Genomic DNA, 25,731 nt, shown 5'->3' on the forward strand with positions numbered 1-25,731 from the left:
CAAGTTGATACACCATGTCTTATTTTAATCTTTTTTTCCTGAAATACTGATTGGAATAGAAGTCTTTATTACTTGATATATGTGCATTTTTGCTCCAGGTCATGTCAATTTTTGTAAGATTTCTTATGAGCCCTTCATACTGATTTCTTTCCACCTTGTTTCTAAAGTCACGTTGCATCCCTGGATGTAAAGAGCAGTCTGTTTCTAAGATCAAATAAGCGCCCTATAGCAACTTGGAAGTCAAGTAGACACAAAACCATATAATCTAGGGAATACCACTGCAGGTTAAGTATGGTAACAAACCATCAAAGTCCACTACAATCTCAAACTGTATTATTTAATACCATTTGCAACATTAATGTGCCTAGCCAGTATTAGCATTCAATAAAAACTTGTTGAATTTGTCACGCTCTACACTCTGTTTCACCATGTTTTGGAGACCTTGGATTAAATACCGTTTTTACTTTTTTGGCATTTTAGGGTAGCACCTTTGACAGAACAACAGAAAAGGAAAGAAAACTAGATGAAATGGTGGACATTTGATCAGTAGTTTCATAGGTTTGAACCCAGGATGGATAAGAACTTGCCAGAATAGACTGTTGCCCTTTAGCTTAAGTTAGTTTGCATCAAACTAACTTTAATAGGAAAAGATAATTTATATTGGTTATCCTTGCTATTACACAGCTTAAAGAAGCAAAGTTCATACCTGGAGTCGTTTCATACCATGAGTGTTGCAGCAGAGGGTTGGGTCATGTGAGGGTTGGCTGCAGTCTCCATTGCAGATCTAGGGGTAGATTCTGTAGAGGACGTGTGGACAGCGTGCCCAGATGCACACAGGGGACATGACATGTTCATGTAGGCCAGCAGGATATGTGTACTGCCTTGTCAGAGGATGCAAAGCAGAACAGGTTAGATAATTCTCCTGCCCAAGCTTTAGAGCATATTCCTGGGTCTGTGAGTACACTAAGACGGACTTTGTCCACCAATAGACTTTGGATAGATCTTTTCAACCCTGCATCAATGAAACCAGCTAGTTAGAACTATCAAAACCACTCATGCAACGTCCTTGGAACACTAACCCACATCAGGGCCTCTAAGGTATCATCAAGTGACCATCCCTCCTCCTTGGGTGCTGATGCAGTTTGATAGCAAGGAGTGGCTCCCTCCCCCTTCTCCCCTGTGGGCAAAGGAGAAGAAAACAAACGCGGCAACCTTGAAACGTTTGTCGCAGGCACCTTCCTCCATACTTGTCCTTCTCCACCTAAATCAGAGGACCACATAGGTGTGCTTCTCTCTCAGTTATGTAAATAATATTTAAAAAATAAAACATTAAAAAATTTTAGAGCACTAATAAACTAAAACAAGAAGTAACTGGTATTTCCATGTTTTTTACCAAAATACTAAAATGTAACCTTAATGCTAAAGCTCTCAACAAGACTAAAGATTTATTTGTCTCGTAGGAGGAGTGCGAAAGAGCGTATCTTATATCTTCTGGCTTGCCTCTCAAATAGCCACAAAGGTCAGGGGCTGGCCAGGTCTAAGCCTGGAACGCCATCTGGGTCTCCCACATCGGTGGCAGGGCCACAAACATTTTGTCCATCCTCTGCTCCCTTCCCAGATGCAAAAAGTTACAGCTGGATCAGAAGTGGAGAAGTCAGGACTCTAACGAGGCACCCTGATACAGGATGCTGGCATCAGAAATGATAGTTTAACATACTGCAGCACAATCCTGGCCCCAAGATTAGTGTATTATTTTTCGTTGTGTTTAAAAAATTTTTAAGTGAATTTATTATTATTTACAAAAGTTTCCCTAAATACTTGCATGATTTAAATCCTGATGAAGCAGGTAGGAGAGATAATTATTACTATTTTTAGCTAATTTTACCAAAGGATCATTTACCAGTTATTGTTCTAAGAAGACTTTAGTCAAAAATCAAATTCAGTCATGAGGGGAGGGTACGGGGAGGGGTTGGGGTATCCCCAGAGCCTATGAAACTGTGTCACATAATGCAATGTAATTAATAAAATATATATATTTAAAAAGATCAGATTCAGTGTTTGCGCCTCTTACACAGCTCCCGTTACAAGTGAAGACAGAACTGAGGCAACGGTTTCTGTCTCTATTGGATGTTGATCCGAACTGGAGTCAAATGCCGGAGCGTTCCGGAACCAAATTGCTGCTGCCGTAGTTTCCGGGTCGACGCGCGGGTATGTTACTCGGATCGATTGCTTTGGGCTGGCGGAAGTTTTTGCGACGAGGCCAGGGAAGCGGCGCGCGGTGGAAGGGCGGGAGTGGAGGACGTTCTGGGCGGGCGGCAGCTCGGGGCCAGCGGGGCCGGGGGACAGGCGCAGGGCCAGCCGGGCCGGACCGCTCCGTCATGTGGGTGAGGCGCGCCTGGCGCAGGAACAAGACCCTGCGGTACGGAGTCCCCATGCTGGTGAGTGGGCAGTGGGCAGCGGTCACGGTGACCGAGGACGGGTCACCGTCGCCGTCGTTGCTGCAGGCACTCGTGTCTTCCCTCACCTTCCGTCCTCTGATGACCGTGGCGTCTTCTCTAGTCCCCTGCGGTCATTTTTCTTAAGATTTATTTTTTTCATTGGAAAGTCAGGTTTACAGAGAGGAGAGACAGAAAGATCCTCCATCCGCTTGTTCACTCCCCAAGTGACCACTACGGAGCCGAGCCAATCCAAAGCCAGGAGCCACGAGCCTCCTCCAGGTCTCCCACGCGGGTGCAGGATCCCAAGGCTTTGGGCCGTCCTCGACTGCTTTCCCAGGCCACAAGCAGGGAGCTGGATGGGACGTGGGGTTGCTGGGATTAGAACCGGCGTCCTTATGGGAGCCCGGCACTAGCAGGTGGAGGAGTAGGTGAGCTTGCTGATCGCTGCATAGTTCCCCTTCCCCGTCCCGTGTCCGTCCAGAGCCCTGTGTTGAACTGTGCCTCGGGAGCCTCTCCCTGTACTGATGAACATTGAAGTACCCTGGTTGGTGAACAGCTTTAAATCCTTTTAAGGTTGTGCGGTGAGGAACGTAAATGAAATACTTAGCACGCTGCTTGCAACCTGGTAGTGGCCCCCAGGTGGTCGCTGCCTTGTGGCTCCTTGGAAAGAGGCTGTAGTTGCCTGAAAATGGGTGTGGACTCCCCTGAGGATGTGAAAAGGCAAGTTCAGGCTGATATCCACAAGCTTTGAGGTCACGCGAAAGTCGGTAGAGCTCATAAACACTGGCTGTTAAAAAAAAAATAAGGACCAATTTGTTACTTTGGTATAAATATTAGTACAAGCAAAGATACTAGCATTGAGCAGGACTAAAGGGAAGGCGTGACTTTGGAAAGGGAATGGTTCTTTTCACTTATCTTTGATGGCTGCGGTTTTAAAATCATGTTTAGGAAAGGGTGTTTTAAAGAGCTTAAAAATAACTCGGATGTGTATTTGGGAAAATGTTAAAGGCATTGCCTGTTGGAGTGGCTGGGATTGACTCGATGTTAGCTTCCTGCCGTGCACACCCTGGGAGGCAGTGTATATTGACACAAGTAGCCGGGTCCCTGTCTCCACCATGGGAGACCTGGCTTGTGCCCTAGGCTCCTGGCTTCAGCTCGGCCCAAGCCTGACTATCGCAGGCCAGAATTTGGGGAGTGAACCATGGATGGGACCGGTATGTCTCTGTGCCTTTTAAGTAAAATGAAAATAAAATATTCAAAAGTGATTGTTGATAAGATAACATAGCCAGGGCAGTCGTGTAGAATGTAGGGGGCATCGACACTGTCTTCTCTCCAGATCACTCCGCACAGTGTGGCTTGCTTAGTGAACAGCAGCGTGTCCCAAAGGGAACCAGTTTGATTCTGTTCTTATTATTTTAGACTCATCAAACCAAGGTCATAATCCCTGTGCATGAAAGCATCTTCTAGAGATTTGTTTCCCTGTGTTTTTTTTAGGATCTGGGAAGTACTGGGTAACTTCCCTCCGCATGTATTTCCTGAGCCTGCTCTCCGTGTGTGCGCTAAACCTAGTGGACTGTGCTTCTGAGTATGAGCCCTCAACTTGTGAACAGTTTTGTAGAGAAAGATGCTGTGTTCCAGGGCTCTGAAACTTAAGCCCACTGGAAGGAAATCAAGAGATGTTTTTATATATAGAATCAAAAATGCCATCATTACAGTATTATTTTATCTTCAAGTTCACATTGCTTCCCCTCCTGGATAAACCAATGCTTCATGTAATCTTTATTTAACAGCATGGAGAAGAGGCCTTGGAATAGCAAATGTATGCTAATAATGTTTTCCTTTGCTTTTATTTCAGATCACTTGAGAAAGATAAACATATGTTGTTTAGACTTCCACACTAAAGGTTATTCCTAAGATTTTGCCTTCTTTATCTTACCAGTAATGGTGTGGTTCCTACATACCGAAAAACCTCACGCGTTTAAAGTGTTCAGTGGAGGGGATGACACAGTGCATAGCAGGCTAATCTTCCACCTGCAAAGCTGGCATCCCATATGGTTGGTGGTTCTAGTCTAGGTTTCTGCACTTCTTTTTTTTTAAGATTTATTTGTATTTATTGGAAAGCCAGATTTTTATTGGAAAGTGGAGTCAGAGCAGAAGGTCTTCTGTCCGCTGATCCACTCCCCGAGCAGCCACAATGGCTGGAGCTGAGCTCATCCTAAGCCAGGAGCCAGGAGCTTCTTCTAGGTCTCCCACGCAGTTGCAGGGTCCCAAGGCTTTGGGCCATTTTCAACTGCTTTCCCAGGCCACAAACAGGGAGCTGGATGGGAAGCGGGGCACCAGGATGCAAACCGGCACCCATATGGGATCCTAGTGTGTGCAAGGTGAGGACTTTAGCTACTAGGCTACAGTGCCAGGCCCTGCTGCACTTCTGATCCGGTTTCTTCTCGTGGCCTAGGAAGGTTACAGAGGATGGCCCAAGGCCTTGGGTCCCTGCACCCACATGGAAGGCCTCAGAGTGTTCAGTTCCATTGTTTTTAGTGTTCTCATTTACTCAGCCATTGCTACAATCTAACATTGGAACACTTTTTTTTTAAAGATTTATTTAAATTGCAAAGTCAGATATACAGAGAGGAAGATCTTCCATATGATGATTCACTCCCCAAGTAACTGCAACGGCTGGTGCTATGCCAATCCAAAGCCAGGAGCCAGGAACTTCTTCCAGGTCTCCCACATGGATGCAGGGTCCCAATGCTCTGGGCCGTCCTCCACTACTTTTCCAGGCCACAAGCAGGGAGCTGGATGGGAAGCAGGGCCCATATGGGATCCCGGTGCTTTCAAAGCGAGAACTTCAACCGCTAGGCTACTGTGCCAGGCCCTGGAACACTTTTATCGCCTTAAAGGAAGCATTATAACCAGTGACAGACATCTGCTCATCTCCCTTATCTTCAGCCAAGTTGGGCATCCACAAGTGTACTTACTTTTTACCTATGGGTTTGCTTCTTCTGAGCATTTAGTATTAATACAGCACTGCAGTGGGTGGCGTTTCCTGACTGCCTTCTTTCACTCAAGGGCAGTATTTTTAAAATTTGCGGTGACATGCGTCAGTCATTCCTTTTGTGTTATCTTGTTTAATTATTTCCTCTTTTTGCTTTTTTTAGTTGCTGATTGTTGGCGGTTCTTTTGGGCTTCGAGAATTTTCACAAATTCGATATGATGCTGTGAAGATCAAAGTAAGAATTGTAATTGGGGTGTGTTAGGTATTTGTTGCCTAGGTGTACTCTGGCTTAGGGGCAGGCAGTCATCACAACACCACAAGGTCTTGTCTTGCTTTTCAAAACTGAAGATGATCTTTGCTCTTTTGAGGATGCAATTTTTATTTATTTAATTTTGTATGAAACACACACAGAGGTATCTTCCACATGCCGGTTCAGATATCTGGAACTGGATCAAAGCACTGCCAGGAGCCTGGAATTCAGTCTGGGTTACTCACACGGGTGGTGCAGACTCAGGTACTTGCACCGTCATCTGCTGCCTCCTCGGGTATGCATTAGCGAGGAGCTGGTAATGAGCTGTGAATTCCGCTCAGCCCATGACACTCCAGGACGGATCCTAGGCATGCAGAGCCAAATGCCACCTCCCTTTCTTATTTTTTTTAAATATTTTATTGGAAAGTCAGATATACAGAGAGGAGGAGAGACAAGAGAGGAAGATCTTTCGTTTGTTGATTTACTCCCTAAGTAGCCACAGTGGCCAGAGCTGAGCTGATTCTGAAGCCAGGAGCCAGGAGCTTCTTCAGGATCTGCCTTGTGGCTGCAGGGTCCCAAGGCTTTTTGGGCCGTTCTTCGACTGCTTTCCCAGCCACAAGCAGGGAGCTGGATGGGAAGCGGGGCACCAGGATTAGAACCGGTGCTCAAATGGGATCCCAGCACGTGGAAGGCAAGGATTTCAGCTACTAGGCTACTCTGCCAGGTCCCTTTTTTTAGTTTTAAAAGTAACATTAGTGGGGCCTGGCAGAGATTCTGAATTAGCTGATCTTCCCCCTTCAAGCACTAGCATCTCGTATGGAATCCAGTTCATGTCCCAGCTGTTCCAGTTCCCACCCAGCTCCCTGCTTGTGGCCTGGGAAAGTCGGGGCTGGGGGCTGGCGAGACCAGGCTGGGTGTCAGCACCCGTTGACGTGTGGGCCGAGTCCAACAGCGTTTGGTTTTTTTAGTGTGAAGTCACATATGTGTGCCATAATTCACCTGGTGTTCCTCTTGGCTGTCCTGTTTTTCTCCTGATGACAGTCCCTGACAACCATGGGTGCTCTCTAATTGGATCATCCATTGCTGCCTGGCACAGGGGCCCACTTGGCTTGGCTGCACTGACTCTCTCTCTCTCTTTTTTTGCTTATTCCAGTTGCTTCCAGGATTTTCACCTTGTCTTTTCCCTCTCAGCTCTGAGGCACCTGTCAGCTTCAGGGTCCTGATTTAGACCTGCCTTTCAGCCTCCCTGGCACCTGCCTTTGTTCAGAAGGATGACTGTGCTGATACAATTCCATCTCTGAATACTCTTTTTTTTTAATTATTAAATACTGGACTTTTTTTTTTTTTTTTAAAGATTTATTCATTTTATTACAGCCAGATATGCAGAGAGGAGGAGTGACAGAGAGGAAGATCTTCTGTCCATTGATTCACCCCCAAGCGGCCACAATGGCCAGAGCTGAGCCAAACCAAAGCCGGGAGCCTGGAGCCTCTTCCGGGCCTCCTGCACAGGTGCAGGGTCCCAAGGCCCTGGGCCATCCCTGACTGCCCTCCCAGGCCACAGGCAGGGAGGTGGATGGGAAGTGTGGCTGCCGGGACCAGAACCGGCACCCATATGGGATCCCAGTGCGCATGAGGTGAGGGGCTTTAGCCTCTAGGCTATCATGCTGGGCCCTATTTTTTCCTACTCTTAAGACATAGTCCTGCATAGCTTTTGGTTGGGACTGTAGAAAACTCAGGTCTACTTTGTAGCAAATTTCATACTAGCTGTATATTCTTTTACACCCTTTGAAAATTTAGGGAGGTCCCTGTTGTGCTTTCCCCGATCTCTGTCTGTCGCTGAAGCCCTGTGTGACGCCTCTGTCAGCCCTTAGTGTTAACTGTTTACCTAGTGTGAACTGGTGGTGCTTACCCTATAGCTAGCTGGTTTGGCAAGTGAACCCAGGAAAAATGACTTGCAATTCCCAGCTCTGCTTTTATAGACCCCTCCCTCTGTGGTTTTTATCTCTTAAGCTCTAATAAACTATAGGTGTTAGGAGATTTTTGATTACTTCTTGTTTTGTAAATTACTTTAATGTCGTTGAACACATTTTAAATCCTATTATACAGAAATAGACACAGGAAGATGGTTTATTTAAATATTACGAGACCAGCACCGTGACATAGTAGGTTAAGCCTCTGCCTGCTGTGCCAGTATCCCCTATGGGTACTGGTTTGAGTTGCAGCAACCCTACTTCCAGTCTGGCTCCCTGCTTATGGTCTTGGAAGGCAGTGGAGGATGGTCCAAGTACTTGGGCCCCTTCAGCCATGTGGGAGATCCAGAAGAAGCTCCTGGCTTTGGATCCGCTCGGCCCTGGCCATTGTGGCCATTTAAGGAGTGACCCAGTGGATAGAAGATCTGTCTCCATAACTCTGCTTTTCAAAAAAAAAAAAAAAAGAATGAATAAAAATGTTGCAAAGTAGATTAGCATCCTAGCTTGATTTTAATATCTCCTGGTAAGGCACAATTATTGTATGCAGTCTAAATCAGGACTGAAAATTGCCTTTAAAATCACACAAAGTCTAGATGCACTATTTTTCAGTAATACAAGCCATTTTTCGCGCTGCCACCACACTGTGTGGGTCATTTGCTGTTTTCTGAGCTAAAATGTATGAGAGTCGTAGGTTTGTATTTTTTCCCTTACATATATATTCTGGTATTTTTATAGTTCATTAGTTTCATTTTGCTATCTGAATTGTATTGTGACACATGTACAGAAACCTGTGAGTGTGTTGGCTTCACATGCACAATGTAATGAATTCCTAAACTGAAATGAGGAACCCTGCAGAAGTGTGCCGTCTGCTCCTTTCCTGTCCCTCCTGCCCTGTGGCACCCTCCCCTGCTGCATTGGAGTGTTTAGTTCCTTTTGCCTTTTTGGAATATATGCCTATGATTAATTTTCCTTACTTTAAATATTGTTAGCGGCATTATATAGGCTTTCCTTTGTGTTTGCTTCTCTTGCTACTCAGCAAGCTTGTGCTGTGAAGAGCCTGACTGTAATTTTAGGCTCTTTGAACTTCCAGGTTATTCAGCTGTGCTGGTATAGTACAAGAGCAGTCATAAACCTCCGCAGATGAACATGACAATGCCCAAGTAAAGCCTTATGTACAAAAATAGTTGTTGGACTTCATCTGGGGTGCCATACATTGCTGTGCTGAAGGTGTTTCATCATCATGTACTGTTTCACAGATTGTCATTATTTAGTCACTGTACTGAATAGACGCTTAGACAAGTAGGCTGGTTTATAATTTTTGACTACAGAGGATAATGGTTCTCTGAGGATACTGGTTCTTCTTGTGAATTTTTTTCTTGTGAAGTACAAAGAAGGAATTGTGAGGTCACAGAGTGTATGTGTCATACTTAAGCTTTATTTGATCATACCAAACTATTTTTTAAAATGGCCTCATCATTTTGTACTGTTACCAACATTTGTTGCTGCTAATGCCTCAAAAATTTGCTGATGGTGTTGTCTGTTTCCTTTAGGCTTGATTTATTTATTTGAAGGACGGAGTGACAGAGATCTTTGATCTACTGGTTCTCTTCCCACACGCCCACAGTAGCCGAGGATGGGGCTAGGTGGAAGCTAGGGGCCTGGAACTCCATCCTCATCTCTGACATGGTTGGCAAGAACTCAGGTACTTGGCCGTGATCCACGGCGTGGCAGGAAGCTGGGTCAGAAGCGGAGTAGCCGTGACTCTGAGCAGCAGTCTGAGGATACGGGTGTCCAGTCAAGGCTTAGTCCGCTGCATCATGACACCCAGTTTAAAACATAAACATTTTATTCAGTGTGCTATGAATTGTTATCATGTTATGAATTTCCATTTTCCTTTTTTTTTTAAATACCTTTATTTGCTTTAAAAACATAAGACTTCTTGTACAATAAAGCATAAGCATGTTTCACCTACAAAGTCAGAAGATCTTCCTCATGCAACACGCAGGAAGAAAGGAAAAACACACGCATGGCAAAGTAGTCACAGATTACCTCTAAAATAATTAAGACTTTCGGCCAGAAAAATTAATCTTTTGAAAACAAAAGTATAACAATAACAAAAAGCCATATTTCACACCTGGTACTAACAGTAAACATTCATAGTACAAAATTATCTGTTAAAATCAAATTCCTATATATTGAAAGTATTAATATCATCAAAATACCCATCGTACTTAAAGCAATTTTCCATCGATTGATCACTTTTTGTATATATTTTGGCTTTTTATTTCCTATTTTGTGTATCTTCTGTGGTATCATTTTTTCTTTATTATTTTTTTAAGGATTTATTTGTTTTTGTTGGAAAGTCAGATATATACAAAGAGGAGAAGAGATAGAGAAAGCTCTTCCATCCACTGGCTTACTCCCCAAGCAGCCTTAGTTGCTGGAGCGGAGCCTATCCGAAGCTTTTAAATATTTATTTATTTATTTATTATTGGAAAAGCAGATCCACATAGAGGAGAGACAGAGAAGATCTTCCATCCATTGATTCACTCCCCAGGTGGTTACAACGGCCAGAGCTAAGCTGATCCGAAGCCAAGAGCCAAGAGCCTCTTCTGGGTCTCCCACGTGGGTCCAGGATCCCAAAGTTTTGGACTGTCCTTGACTACTTTCCCAGGCCACAGACAGGGACGTGGATGGGAAGTGGGGCTGCTGGGACACGAGCCTGTGCCCATATGGGATCCCAGTGTGTGCAAGGTGAGGGACTTAGCTGCTAGACTACTGCACTGGGCCCTGTGCACACATTCCTAAGATGAAACAGTCTATTTCATATTTCATTCCTCTTTTTACTTTATGAGTACTTCTTTTCATCTTTTTTTTTTTTTAAGATTTGTTTATTTTTATTGGAAAGGTTGATTTTACAGAGAGAAGTAGAAACAGAAAGGTCTTCCATCCACAGATTCACTCCCCTAAATGCCTGCAGTTGCCAGGGCTGAGCCAATCCAACCTGATCCGAAGCCAGAAGCTTCTTGCTGGTCTCCTATGCAGGGCTGCAAAGATTTGGACCATCTTCTACTGCTCCCAGGCCATAAGCAGGGAGCTGTGTGGGAAGTAGGACAGCTGAGGCAGGAACTGGCTATGGTATTCTGGTGCTTGAAGCTGGAAGATAAGCTAGTTGAGCCATTGCAACAGCCCCTTCTTTTCATTCTTTTAAGAAAAAAGTACTGGAGCTGGATTGTGGCATGATGGGTTAAGGTGCCACATACAGTGCTAGCAAGCCCATGGGCACCCCAGGTCAAGTATCGACTGCTCCACTTCTGATTCAGTTCTCTGCTAGTATGCCTGGGAAGGCAGTGCGAGATGGCCCAAGTCATCCGTGTCGAAGACCTGAACGAAGCTGCTGGCTCCTGGTCAGCCTGGCCTGGCCTCGGCTGTGCTGGTCGCTTGGGAAGTGAGCTAGCAGATCGGAGATCTCTCTCTGTTTCTCCTTCTCTCTGTATAACTCTGCCTCTCAAATATATAAAATACATCTTCACAAATAGGAAAATAATATTCACAAGCTTTGTGAAGATTATGCAGAGTAATGTTCATCAAAATGCCCAGCATGTCACAGGTGTTTAGTGAACACAGCTGCTGTTAGCTGTAATGGTACATTAGTTGTGCTAGTGGGTGGTGATTAGTTATCATTATGTGTTATGTAGTTGTGGTGGACGTTGGAGATTTTGCTTATGTTTGTATTGGCCATATTATCTCAGCCATCTCTTTTCTAACTTTTAAAATTGAAAATTGAATCTAGTGGATTTAAGTAAATGTTAATTTCTCTTTTCTGCAGATTGATCCTGAATTGGAAAAGAAACTAAAAATGAATAAAGTATCTTTAGAGTCAGAATATGAGGTATGGTGTGTTACTGTCTTTGATTTTATAATTCTGGCCAGTGATTGTCTGACTAAGGATAAGCTTAAATTATTAGTAGCACAGATAAAAATTATAGATTCTTGGTAAAATGGTAAGTAAAATTTATACAGCTTTTCATTCATTGCTTCCCCATTACTTGTGCTACTGGTAAATATAGGAGATACTTCAAAAATTTTGTCAATAATGGAATTAAAGATGATTTTGTTAGGAAGAGTTTTAAGAGTAATAATATGTATTTTTCATGAACTTTCTAAAAGCTACTCATATAAGTACTCATGTCATGCCTGTAATGATCTTATGAAAGGTTTGGTAATAAAAGAAAACCAACGTACATTACCCCACCTGTCGTTTACATTGTTACTTATGAGGGACTTAATGCACAGATAGCTTCAATCATTTGCTTAAGATGATCCGACTAGCTGGTCAGAGATTAATGGTTAGTATCGAAGTGTTCATTAAGCTGTGTTAATGCCGTTGTCTTTGAACTGTCTTGTGTTTTTTATGCTTTCTTCTAGCTTACTCAGCTATTTCAGAATAATCAAAAGAGATTAGGAAAGTTACTATTAGGTTAGCAAAGAGTGGAGAAGTATAAGGGTGCTTCAGAAAGTTTTCATGAGATATTAAGAGATACATTTAGTTTAGTAAAATAAAACCCTTTAAATCCATGCACAATTTTTAAATATTGCTTTTTCCATGAACTTTCGAAAGACCCTCATATGAAGGATTTCATTATTTTTCATTCCATTTCCATGAAGCTTTGATGTGCACTCATGCACGTTCTTCCCTTTCGTCCTGCCCTCATTACCGCGCTTGAGCGACACTGCGGGCTCAGCCGAGGAGGACCAGCGAGCTGCAGCGAAATCACTTTCAATTGCCCAGTAGACCTCGCCTCATGGCAGCTGTGGGTGAAGTGTTTTTCATTCTCCAGGCAAAGACAGGTCATCGCTGTCTCTGTTTCCCTTTGGAACACTTTAGGGTCTTTGTTCCTTTCTACAGTCAGCCTTCAGATTTATACTTTTATGTTCCCAGCTTCTTCCCTTTCATGGCGTTCTAAAAAACACATAGGTAGACTCTATTTTAATAATTCTGTTATTATGTAGGAAAAGATAGGCATTAATATCAATGGCGAATCAGAAAGAATGAAATTCTACTATTTGTAACAAAATGGTCCCAACTAGAAACCCTTATGCGCAATGAAATAAGCCAATCCCAAAAGGACAAATATCCTATGCTCTCTTTGATACAAGGCAAACTTCATGTGAAATACAAAATCAATAGATACATAGGTAAAAATGCATGTGCATTTGTTCATCTAGAAGAGCTTTGTAATTGAGACTATCATATCAAGATAGGAAGATAACAATGCAGTATGTACCTGTACTTCCGAATTAAAGGTGGACTCCCAGTGGAACTGTTAAAAATACATCTTGACAGAATGATGGACTCACAGCTCTTTTTGAAGGACTATACCATTGTAATAATACAGGGGAAATCAGTGAGAGAGGGGCCTTGAGGAGGAGGAGTGGGGAAGTTTCTGAGCCTATGAACTGTATCATAAAATAAGTGAATTTTTTAAAAAATGAAAGGATAAAAAAATCAATGGTAAGCAAGTAGAGCTCTAAATCCTAGGAAATTCAGCATTTCTTCAATTATTATACTCGTGTAGTTGAAGCCATAATTGAGGCCCTATTAAATTATTTTCCTTCATTTATTCAGTAATGTCCCAACCAAAGCCATAGGACTTTTCTAATGTATGTTTCTTGTTTTGTTTGTTTGTTTGTTTGTTTGTTTTTGTGGTTCAATAGAAAATAAAGGACTCTGCTTTTGATGACTGGAAGAATATTCGAGGACCCAGACCTTGGGAAGATCCTGACCTCCTCCAAGGACGAAATCCAGAAACGCTTAAGAAAACTTGATTCTCTTGATTTTTCAAAAATGAAAATATCATGTTACAAATCCAGTAGAAAAACGAATTTCAGATAGCAAATTATAAAAGTTACCATCAGGTCAAATGGATATGAATAATCTGATAGTGGATAATTTTGATAAAAATTATGTTCCAGTCTTTATACTTCTCAGCTGTTTCATTTGCAAATGAAAATTACTATTTCTTTTTATTTTGCACTTTTCAATAAAAATGTGAAGATTGAAGAGTGATTTTGTGCTCCACCTACCATCCGCATCCCCTTTCCAGCAGCCACGAGGGAACACTTTGTCACTTTGCCATGATTGCTAATGAGAATAGTAGGTCTCGATCCAAGTTCTCATTAAAATCAAACTGATTTGTACCAAACCTATGTAAGAAAATATTAGTGACCACAGTCTAATAAAAGTCTTTATTTGTAATATAATGCATTGGTTAATTCATCTGTAGAGCATTACCTGAAGATTTGTTTATGCCCTTATGCTTATTTAAAAATTAAATTATTCCTAGGTAAGCCAAAATCATATAGTATGTGATTCTACATAGATGCAAAAATTCTATTTTCTACAGATTACTGTAATGTGGAAAATACTGACTGAAAGTACGCCTTATTTATAAGACTTAAAGTCAACTGTGTGAGTAATAGCATTTCATAGGGAAAAAAAATCATCTCAGAAATGGGTAGTTAATTCAAATGCAAAGAAAACTATAGGAAAAGATAAGAGAAAGTTTCTGGGCTTAGGAAACAATCCTGTTAGAAAGTTCTTACCTACCAGGAAAAATCATAAAAGGAAAATTTGACAAATTAACTTCATCAGAATTACAAACTTTTGCTTCATAAAGACTGTTAAAAAGAAAACAGAACCTACTGAGAGAAAGGATTTGTAAAGCCACCTATCTGGAAAGACTCACATTTAAAATATAAGAAGTACTTTGAAACATTGAGATATTACACTGATCGGGATATTTAGACGGCAAGCACTTGGGGAGGATTTTTGACATCATTAACCATTGGGAAAACAGTCATTTAGACCGCACCGAGAAATTACTATGCATGTATTTGGCTAAAATTCAAAAAGTGACCATGCCAAATGCTGGCAAGGATATAGACAAATTATGTCTGTTGCATGTTGCCGATGGGCAGGAGGCAGTAAGCAGTCTGGAAAAGTTGAAGGCAGTGTGAGGGGTATCTGGTTTGCAGTTTGACATGAAGGAACTTGGAAGTTCTACCATCCTAACAAAAAAGTTGAAAAGCTGAAGATCAGCTCTTTTTTGACGTGTCAGAGAATTGAGGTTCACAGGAGAAACCGCCACCCTGAGAACTACTGGCATAGGCAAGAGGAGAAGCTCCATCTGCCTGAAGGTTAGTGCCAGAAAGCAGCACTGCAGGCAGTGTTTTCTAGGAATACTCATATGGTCACACAGATACATATGCCCAGAAAATTCTCTTCATAGATAATATTTATTTTGTTTGATGGGCAGGTTTACAGAAGAAAGGGGAGACGGAAAGACCTGTTGGTTTACTCCCCCAGATGATCACAACGGCTGGATCTGAACTGATCCAAAGTCAGGAGCCCTAATGGCTGAGATGAGAATGGCCGGGGTTTGCGTCCTTGCCCCATTGATCCCAACTCTGAGTGTAGATATGGAATAGGGTGCTGGTTGCTTTTGGCTGCTTCCTGCTGGAGGATGATGTTGTTGGGTAGGGTGTCTATGCTCTGGATTGCGTGGATTGCAAAAGAGCAGTCTTGTTTTGTTTGCATGATGGCTTGCGGTATAACAGTTATTGTTCCTGTAAAAGTTTTGATCTGTGTTAATTGTAAATGGTAGGCATAGAAGCACCAAGTTTGTGGGAATAAGAGGAGATTATAGAAACATTGCCCATAGCAGAAAAGATGGTCAAAATGAGGCAGTGTTACTTTGGGAATATATTTTGTTAGCATGGTTTTGCTTGTTTTGTTTGTTTTGTTTCTGGTTTTCTTACAAATCCCTGTCTAGTTAGTGGGAAGATAGAGGTAGGCCTGCTTGCCACAAAGGACACTCCTGTTTGTTTAGTGTGTACTTGCTGGCAAAAAGCTGTGAGACAGAGTTAGCCTGGCCTATTTCTGAAAGTCCAGGCTCCCACCTTCCCTCCCTTTTGCTTACGGGAACTCTGGCTGCTGTCAGGGGTTAGCATGAGTGTTCTGGCTTCTTTTAGCTGAGTTGGGATAAAGTGGGGCCCGTGGTCAAGCTAGGGTTCCAGCTAAAGGTGGTCTCTCCAGAGGACTGCAGGGCCACTAGCAGAAACGATTTCCATCTAAGGTTTCACATGCAGGACTCCCTGGAATTGCATTGCTTCAAGGTGGAGGAAACAAATCTAACAAGCAGATTAAATGCACAGGGCCTGAAACAAGGGACAGACATTAGCGTCCCTCTGCAAACCCAGAGGAAGCTGTCCTACTGAAAGGCAGATAGACCTTGACTGGACAATGAGGTGGGCGTTAAGGCCTGACCAGCTACCTGTGAAGTCTAGACCTTCTCTTCACCCGGGATGCTGGAAGCGACATCATAAGTGATATGGCTTCACTTCCATGTCTTGTCCTACTGGGAAATCTTCAGGGACAGTGTGTGGAAATGTCAGTCTTTAGGACAAGAGTCCATTCTGGAAAATCTAAAGAACACCCCTGAAGCTTCTCTTGAAATGTCATTCTTTGCAAAAATATGTGGATACTGGCTTAGTTTGCCTTCCCCCCGCCTCTATATTCTCCTCTTCTTTCTACTTCTAATTTTGCTTTTTCTTCTAACAAGTAAAAGTTTTAAAGATACTTGAAATGCAAAATGTCAGTGGAGCGAAAGTGCAAGCTGACAGCAGAGAGAAGAGTAGAAAAATCTTCCATCTACTGCTTCACTGCCCAGACACCCGCAACACCCAGTGCTGGCCCAGGGCAAAGCCAAGAACCAGAAACTCCCCCCATGTCTTCCACATGGTGCCAGGGACCCAAGTGCTAGGGCCGTCACCTGCTCTGCTCCAGCTGGATTAGTAGAAAGCTGGATTGGATGAGGCACACTGACGGGAGATGTGGGCACCATGGCACTGGCTTCACCAGCACTGTGCTGTCATGCCTGCTCCTGTCACTTCCATCACAGATTGGTCTGTGAATTCATAATGAGCAATGAACGATTCTCTGTGTTAATGGAAACCTTTTGGTTTGGGATCTGTGTTTTCAAACTTTTTGAAGTTTTAGTTCTAAGAATTCTAAACTCTTCACTGAGAATTTTCTTTGGGGTTCTTTTTTTTCTTCTGGAGTTATCAAGCTTCTCTTCCAGAGAATACCTAAGAGCTGTGTCACACACCCCATCCTTTTGCTTAGTCACCTCCGTAGGCCGAGTCTAGACCATACCAATACTTCTGTAAGTCACTCTTTTGATCTTCTCTTCAAAACTTCTTGCTTTTATGGTCACAGCAATTTGTTTCCCTTAGCTCCTATAAACCAGCATAGTCATCCCTCTGCAAACAAGCTCACTTCTATTACATGAAGTGATTCTATACTATGGTCAGGAAAGCAATGGCTCAGTGACTAAATCCTTGCCTTGTGGCTCAGTGACTAACTCCTTGCCTTGTATGTGCCAGGATCTCACATCGGCACCAGTTCGTGTCCCAGCTGCTCCACTTCCCATCCAGCTCCCTGCTTGTGACGTAGGAAAGCAGTTGAGAATGGCCCAAGTCCTTGGGACCCTGCACCTACGTGGGAGACATGAAAGAAGCTCCTGGCTTCAGATCAGCTCAGTTCTGGCTGTTGTGGTCACTTGGGGAGTGAATCAGTGGATGGAAAATCTTTCTCTGTCTCTCCTCCTCTCTGTATATATAACTTTCCAATAAAAATAAATAAATCTTTTTTTTTTTAGAAAAATAGGATGTTTGATGATATTTGAGTAATTTCTTTAGATTGTGAGTGTGAAGCCCGCTGGAGTACTTAGTTTGTGATACTGCCAACAGCCATCACTCCTCGCCTACACAGCCTTGAATGGCCCGTTTCAGACCACCAGAGGGCACTCTAGAATCGCACAGCGTTCAGATTTGTAGCTTAGCCATTTCTGGAGATCCAGAATGCCTGAAGGGTGAGGGTGGGAGTGTCATACTGAAGGATTCTTCTGTTCTCCCTCTAGACTCAGAGGCCAGTTGGTCCCTGGGCTGGAGGATCACTCTGGCTGTTTCAGATACTGCATTCTCTCTGTGCACAGATGCCTTTCCAAGGAGCAGCTGACACCTTACCTGTAGCCCAGTGGAACTAAACACTAGTCCCCATGAACGGAAGCTACAGGTAAAAGCATGTTCTTGCATGTGCTGCTCTGAGCAACTACAAACCACATGTGTCTTCTGGAATTGACTCTTCTGTCTACCATTTCCGGTTACCCTTATGCTTCTTGTCTTACTCTCCGACTCCTTCTCCGCTCTCTTTTCCTTGTCTTGCTATATTGATCACAAGGAAGCAGGTCTACTCTGCCTCAGGTGCCCCTGGGCAGTGATACCTGAATCCTCTTTATGGTCCCTTAGACCTAAACACACACATGAATGCATCACCTAGTCTCTCCTGGTGACTGGTGCGTTGGAAGGGACTGTCTGGGACAACGGCTCTGGAAAGCTGCTGTGAGGCCTGACTGCTCCCATGCTTGGGATGGAATGCTGTCTCTGCAAATAGTATTTCCCTTGACCTGGGGAGTTTCTTTTGGAAAAATTAGTTTTTCTCATGTGCTCAGTGGGAAGGCAGGTTTTGTTTTGGGGTGTGTGTGTTTTAGGTGGGGGGTTGGCAGGGGAAAGGAGGAAACAACCAAAACTTTAAAATTTACACCAGTTCATGTGTAGGAGAAGCTCAGCTTTCAGAAATCATCTGGTCTAAGTCCTGGAATCCAACGGCCGGCTGCTGACTTCCAGGGTGGGAGCTCAATGTGCCCAACCCTCAGAGCTGGAGACCAGTTCATTTTCTATATGTATTCACTGCAGATTTCCCCCAAACAATTGATGGTGCCATCCACACGGAAGCCAGGTCATCTCACCTCATGCCCCTCACATTCACACACTAATCTCATTTGAAAAATAACCCTCCAAGGCAGGCCCTGAGGACCATTTTTTCCAGATTTTTACGTATTCCCTAATCAATGAGATTAACCACCAGGGAGCCCAGCTAAGTAGAGCTAAAGCCCAGGTAGGTAATGGGCTGAATTCTGTCCTTACAGACAGCATGGATGAATTTCTGTTGGCTGAAGGTCTATCGGAGAGGGCTGAGTAACAATTGGTCAAGAAAACGTGTTGTTGAGGTCTAGTAGGGTTACCTAGCTGTATTTGTTCCAGATTTTAATTTTTTTTCATCTGAGATGAATTCATAACGGAGACACGGATAAAGGGCAAGACTGGGAGCAAGATTTATTTGAGCTGAAGAGACAGTGCGCACTCAGCAGTGTACACAGGCCCAATGATAGGGGTCCCAAAGTGGCAGCTGTGTTGTCTTGTTTCTATAGTTCCTTGTAGAAATCTTAGTGTAAAGCTTTAGAATATGATCTAAGCTTTCCAGCCTGACTCTGTTTGTACAAAGGCCACTTTATGTTAAATTTTGCCCGCAGTGGCTTGTCAAATATACTAATTAACTTTTTGGCACAATTGAAGTCAAGCAGACAGCAAATATTGAATATAGCACTTGGAACCCAACAAAACGATGTGCTAGAATGAACATGTACTAAGTCTATTCCTATGTAAGAATCTTATACAAATATCAGTGTATTTAAAAATATACAGATTAAATGTTGCATAATTAATATCATCTTATCTTCATGGTAGATTATTTTCTTTGGTACATATTAGTAAGCTTTACACAATAGCATAAAAGGAGATTTTAAAGTACCGCGTATCCACTAATAATTTTTTCCTTTCCTTTCTTGATGAGCCTCTTGAAAACAATTATGAATTTTCTCATTCAGCTTCTTCCCTCCTCATTTCTCAATTCCCCTTGCTAATATCACCACTGACGCACAAGTTCCTGGAACTCATGGTTTCTCACTTTTACCTCTTCCGACTGGTCTGTAGTATGGCTTCCACTGCTCACTGCCAACTGTGTGAAAATTCTGTGGTCTTCCATTAAAGCTTCCATTGTTTTGCCAGCTTGCAGCTCTAATTTTCCTTCTCATGGTTAGCTATAATCTGTTCATTAATTTGTGTTTTTAGCACTCCGTCATAGGCACTTGTAATTCTTCTCATTTCCATCTCTAAAACCAAATTAGATTTCTTTCCCAAGCCTCATTCCTCCCCAGAGCCCCCAGGTAGATCCCTTTCCATTCTACCACCTGTTTGCTCCCACTGCGTTGGTTTAGTCCGAATATAGGTCCTATATTTGCACCCATTTTCTCATAATTATTCCTCAGTGTATAAAGACAATTCTAATGGCTGAGGGGCTAAAATCATCTTGAAGCTTATTCACACACATCCAGAACAGCTCAAAAAGTTTGTAGAAAGTTGAATTAAAAGATAAGTTTAGGGGTCCGGCGTGGTAGCCTAGCAGAAAAAGTTCTCACTTTGAATGCGCTGTGATCTCATATGGGTGCCGGTTCTATCCTCCGCTGCTCCACTTCCCATCCAGCTCCCTGCTTGTAGCCTGAGAAATCAGTCGAGGATGGCCCAAAGCCTTGGGGCCCTGCACCTACATGGGAGGCCCAGCAGAAGCTCCTGGCTCCTGGCTTCAGATTGGCTCAGCTCCGGCCCTTGCGGTCACTTGGGGAGTGAATCATCGGATGGAAAATCTTCCTTTCTGTGTCTCGTCTTCTCTCTGTATATCTGACTTTGCAATAAAAATAAATAAATCTTAAAAAAAGATAAATTTAGGGGCCCAACACAGTAGCCTGGCAGCTCCTGTACACATGGGGATCCCATATGGGTATCAGTTCTAATCCCGGTGGCCCAACTTCCCATCCAGCTCCCTGCTTATGGCCTGAAGGGGCAGTAGAGGATGGCCCAAAGCCTTGGGACCCTTTACCCACATGGGAGACCTGGAAGAGGCTCTTGACTTCTGGCTTTGGATTAACGCAACTCCGGCCGTTGCGGCCACTTGGGGAGTGAATCAACGGACAGGAGATCTTCCTCTCTGTCTCTCCTCCTCTCTGTATATCTGACTTTCCAATAAAAATATCTTTTTAAAAAAAGTTTATTTTAGTACAAATATTCTGAAACCTATACACATGATTTTTTGAAAGGTCATGGAAAATGCATATAATGAAAAAGCTGTACGAAAATGCACAAGTTTTGCATCAAAATCAACTTAGGTTTTGATTTCATTTTTCCATAAATTAAAAGAACTATTTTTTGAAAAGGCAGATATTATACAGAGAGGAGATACAGAGAGAAAGATCTTCCAACTGCTGGGTCACTCCTCAAGTGGCTGCAACGGACAGAACTGAGCAGATCTGAAGCCAGGAGCTGCCTCTGGGTCTCCCATTCGAGTGCAGGATCCCAAGGTTTTGAGCCGTCCTTGGCTGCTTTCCCAGGCCACAGGCAGGGAGCTGGATGGGAAGTGGGCCCGCTGGGATTAGAACCAGTGCCCATATGGGATCCTGGCGCGTTCAAGGCGAGGACTTTAGCCACTAGGCTATCGCACCCGGCCCAGTGAGAGGGATCTTGATGTAACTGCCTTACAGAAAAGGAAACATCTAGCAGAAGGAAGAGGTTAAAGCATCTTTCTTCCATGGAAAGAAATTCTCTCAAATGCACATGTAAATGCACACGTTCAGAGCCTCCATGGGCCTGAGCCTGCTCCAGCTGGGGACCCGGATAACCCGGCTGGAGCAGTTTGCTCTTTGACTTTTTGCGGCCCCCTCGGGCAAACTGTAGGGCTTTGACCCCACCCTCACCCCATTCATCTTTCATAAACATCCCCAGAACTTTCCTTCTGTTCTGGAAGATGTCAGCTTCAACTGCTAGGCTCCAGAGGTCCTTGCTCTGCAATTTCTTGCTGTGGTCATCTTGATTCTATTAGCTTTCACACTCCCCTCTGCACATCTCTGGTCCTCTGTCAACCAGTTCTCCCAGCATCCTTGGTTCGAGTTGGCACTGGGTCACTGTCAGCCTCTGAGGCTGGTTAGGGTTCAGCCTCCTACCGTCCCCAGTGTTGCCACTCAGAGTGCGTGTCTCTGAATCTCCTCTCTTTGTCAGGAAACATATTCTTACATTGAGCTATTTAGGACGGTGTGTTGTTTATGCTCAGTGGAACAGCACTTAATGTCTCCCACATCCTCTTCTTCCCCTGGGAACAAAGGTGCTTGTTTAGAGGGTGGTGACTGCTGGGTGAGAGTGTATTCACCCATGGTGAACTCCCATGGCGTCGGATGCACTCCTGTTCCCGCTCGGGGGTCACTGCTAAGCCAGTCCAGGATGTCTGTTCATCACCACTGCTGGAAGCCTGCTTTCCCTCACTATAGCTTGACCACTTCACCATCAGGTCAGTAAGAATACATTCCAACTCCAAAAAAATCTAATAGAATTATTTCCCATAGATCTTTGAGCAGTACATGAAACCAAGCATGTAGCCAGGCCTGGGTTATATATTCTGCTGCAATTGATGACAGTGAAAAGAACACTTCATGAACCCAGTGCGGTGGCCTAGTGGCTGAAGTCCTCGATTTGCATGTGCTGGGATACTATATGGGCACTGGTTCTAATCCCGGCAGCCCCACTTCCCATCCAACTCCCTGCCTGTGGCCTGGAAAAACAGTTGAGGACGGCCCAAAGCCTTGGGACCCTGCACCCGCGTGGGAAAACTGGAAGAGGATCTAGGCTTCTGGCTTTGGATTGGCACAGCTCCAGCTCTTGGGACCCTTCACCCAAGATCTTCCTCTCTGTCTCTCCTCCTCTCTGTATATATGACTTTCCAATAAAAATAAATAGATCTTACAAAAAAGAACACCTCATAAGAGAAGTCGGCTTCAGCTTGGCATCAATCTACTGCCTTGGGCAAGATACCTAAATCCTGTGGGCATCATTCTCTTCATTTGGTGAGAAAGAAATGAGTAAATTTATATTAAAAACTTAGTAAGATGTCTTACATCTCAACTGTGGTCCAAATAAGTGTGTGTATAACCACTTGCCTACATCATATCAAATATTTACAGACACACAAAACACGCTAACAGAAGGAGATCCAATGGGTTGCATCTCTACGGAAGTAAAACTGGGGTTCAAGTGAAAATGATCCCAGATTCTGCCTCTTGATTCTGATGTTTAGTTTATGATTCTTGGAGGCCCAGGGTATGAGGGCTACATCCAGGAAGATTTCAGACTGCCCTGAGACAGGAGAGCGGAGGCCAATGACACGAGGGCAGGGGAGTCTGGTGACGAGGAGAGGTGGGGGCAAAGATCCGGCTGTGATGGAGTTCACCTTGGACACTGCTTGCAAGGTCCTGCACATGGACACTGTGGGGTAGAAGTAATGAGGCCTCTAAAAGGCAGGCTGACATCCAGGGCAGACAGCGAGAGACCTCTTCTGAGGCTGGGACTGCACAGAGTGTGTCAGTGTGTAGCCAAGGAAACGGTGCCCGACAGCCTCAGCTGGGGCCTCGCAGGACAAGGACTGGAACAGAGCTGATGGTCGGATGGGGAGGTATTAAGCAATGCAGATACTGGGCTTTGTATTTATTTATGAATTCTTGGCTGAAAATAAAGAAACTCACAGTTCTAATAGTGCCTGTGAGTATGTGTCTGAGAGAGAGATTTGATTAGTAGGCTGCGGGTGATCCCATCTTTTAAAATCTGTAATTTAAACCACTGCTGATTTGTAGGCATTTCAGATCTCTCTGTAGGATTTCCATGAATTTCTGTGAGACTTCCTTGACTTCACATTCTTGTTCCACCAAATGCATTGTTTGCAGATCATTTCCACCCCCTGTTTACCAGACTGCCTAAATTAGGGTTTTAGGTTTGCTTCTTGGCTGTTACGTGGTCCTAGGCGACATGCTTAACTTGTCTGTGTTTCTAGTGCCTAATTTACAACATGGTGAAAATATTATTGCTTATCTTACAGATCGTCATTGAGCATTATTGGATAATCACTGTAAAGCACTTAAATATGATAGTGTAAGAGTTTAGAACACCGTTTAATACCTAAGTATTTTTACATGATGATGATGATGATGATCTGATTGTTATGCATTAAAACGTGTTGAACTCCACCTATTTCCATTATTTTCATTCAAAACAGCCTTCCACAAAGGTCTGTGTGTGTGTGTGTGTGTGTGTAGGAGACTTCCCTACAGATGAACTATATGGAGGGATTTTTATTTCACTTGTGCCAGCAACATATAATTTCAGGGTACATAATTCTGTCCTTAAAAGCCCTGAGACAATTTCAGTTTGAACTCAAGCCTCCTCTCATTCTTCATGAATCCCACATGTCCCGTCTCCATGAACGCCTGGTGATTCAGCCGGCTCCCTCTCCGCCCCCAGCTCTGTGCCTTGTGCTCTCAGAGCTTCCCCATCACCACGAACTTGTTTTTTTAAAGAATTCTCTTAAGTTTTTTGCCTGTCCCTCCACCATGCATGAGGAGTTCCTAATGGTACTCTTGAGCTCCTTGGTACTGAAAGCAATCTGATTAATCGTCCTGTTGTTTGAACCATCCCTCGGGCTGCAGGTTTGCTCTCCAGTTGTACAAACGTAAGTCAGGAGATTGTGAGCCTCCAGAGAGCAGAGGTCAGGTCTTCTTCACTGATATCCACAGCAGTCCCTAGTAGGTGGCTCGGGAATGATGGTACTCTTAGAATTCATTGTCTGAATCTTTTCGGTAGGAATCAAACTCCTGCTTCAAGGAGAAGGTTTTGGGATGGCATTTATTTGCCACAAGTGAGTGGAAGAATGCAGGATTTCTTCACTCCCATGATATTAAAATGAATTATTCTTTTGGAGCTCAGCCAGATAACCCACGTGGCCCCACAGGTAGGTCTTCACAGTATAACCCCAGGAAATTTTAAACATCATGAGTCACTCTCACCCTTCTCACTCCACAGGGCTCATCATTTAACTTCATGTTATTGTAATAATCCCCCTTGACATTTGATTTCTTCTGTGCAGGGTAAATACTTTGAATTTGCCTCCTCGTTTAACAGTTTGACCACAGTTATTCCTCTAGTGGGCTATTCCTGGGAGAAAATAAATGGGAATTTCTAAAAGGGAAAGGTGACATTCTTCTCTCTCTGCAGACCGTGAGTTCCAAGCGACAGATGTTCCCTTTTGCTACCTGTGCAATTTTGTTGATTTTTTTTTTTTGCAATAGAGTCTATGTTTTTGATGTCTGAATCTGATATTTTTAAACCTTATCTCCACTTCTTCCCGTTTTGTCCCAAATACGGACAAGATGAAAATAAAGTCCAGATGATGTCTTCTTGGGCATCAGTGGGAAGTTTAAACCTTGCTTGGGAACTCCTGCTGCAGTCCTACGCCCTCCTAAGAATGTCAAGCCAATCTTCTTTCTCTGCTTTCTCAAGCTGCACTTGGGCCTGCTTGGGGGTTATCCTGCCCTCATTGGAAAGCCTCATGACGTGAGTCTTAACCCTTTCATAGTCTCAGCAGGAGGGACTGTACTTCTGAACCATATTTTGAATGGGGGCCCATCTTGACTCTACAGTGTCCACAACAGTTTTACTAAGTAGTTAATGTAGCAAAGAAATATGTGCATGCTAATTTGTATGTTTTTAATATAAAAGTAGCTGCCTCAGTGCTTTCCTGCTGGCTATAACAAAAGATTGTACACTGGGTAATTCAAAACAAACAGAATTTTATTTCTCACTGTTGTGGAGGCTGGGAGACCAAGATCAAGATGCTGGGGAGTTGGTTCAGAAAGCTGCTTTCTGCTTCTCAGATTGTGTTGCTGCATGCTTACCTGGTGGAGAGAATGAAATCTGTGTCCTCCCATGCAGAACGGACGGCGGGACCAGGCTGCTGTCCAGAGCCTCTTATTGCAAGGCTGTTAATCCCAACTCCCAGGGCAGAACCCTCATCACTTTCCAAAAGAACATACCTCTAAATACCACCACAATGGGATCAAGTGTCGGCATACGAATCTCATAGAGTCACAAACATTCAATCCATTATCAACCGGAAAAAAACCAACAACCTGAAAGACAAATAAAAAGTGTCAACAGGGGCCAGTGTTGTGTCACAGTGGATTAAGCCACTGCCTGTGAGGCTGGCATTCCACAGTGGAGTGGCAGTTTGTGTCCTGGTTGCCCCAT

General features: G+C 43.6%; 1 protein-coding gene across 1 annotated transcript; it reads left to right on the forward strand.

Annotated features, from left to right (window-relative positions):
* The first annotated feature begins 2,354 nt into the window (after positions 1-2,354).
* On the forward strand, positions 2,355-13,508 carry LOC101519431 (cytochrome c oxidase assembly protein COX16 homolog, mitochondrial). Its single transcript, XM_012926805.2, has 4 exons — positions 2,355-2,438; positions 5,597-5,668; positions 11,483-11,545; positions 13,372-13,508. The coding sequence occupies exons 1-4, from the start codon at positions 2,379-2,381 to the stop codon at positions 13,480-13,482; spliced, it is 306 nt and encodes a 101-aa protein (XP_012782259.1). The 5' UTR covers positions 2,355-2,378; the 3' UTR covers positions 13,483-13,508.
* The last annotated feature ends 12,223 nt before the right edge of the window (positions 13,509-25,731 follow it).

This window comes from Ochotona princeps, chromosome 26, assembly GCF_030435755.1.
Source record: "Ochotona princeps isolate mOchPri1 chromosome 26, mOchPri1.hap1, whole genome shotgun sequence".
Classification (NCBI taxonomy): domain Eukaryota; kingdom Metazoa; phylum Chordata; class Mammalia; order Lagomorpha; family Ochotonidae; genus Ochotona; species Ochotona princeps.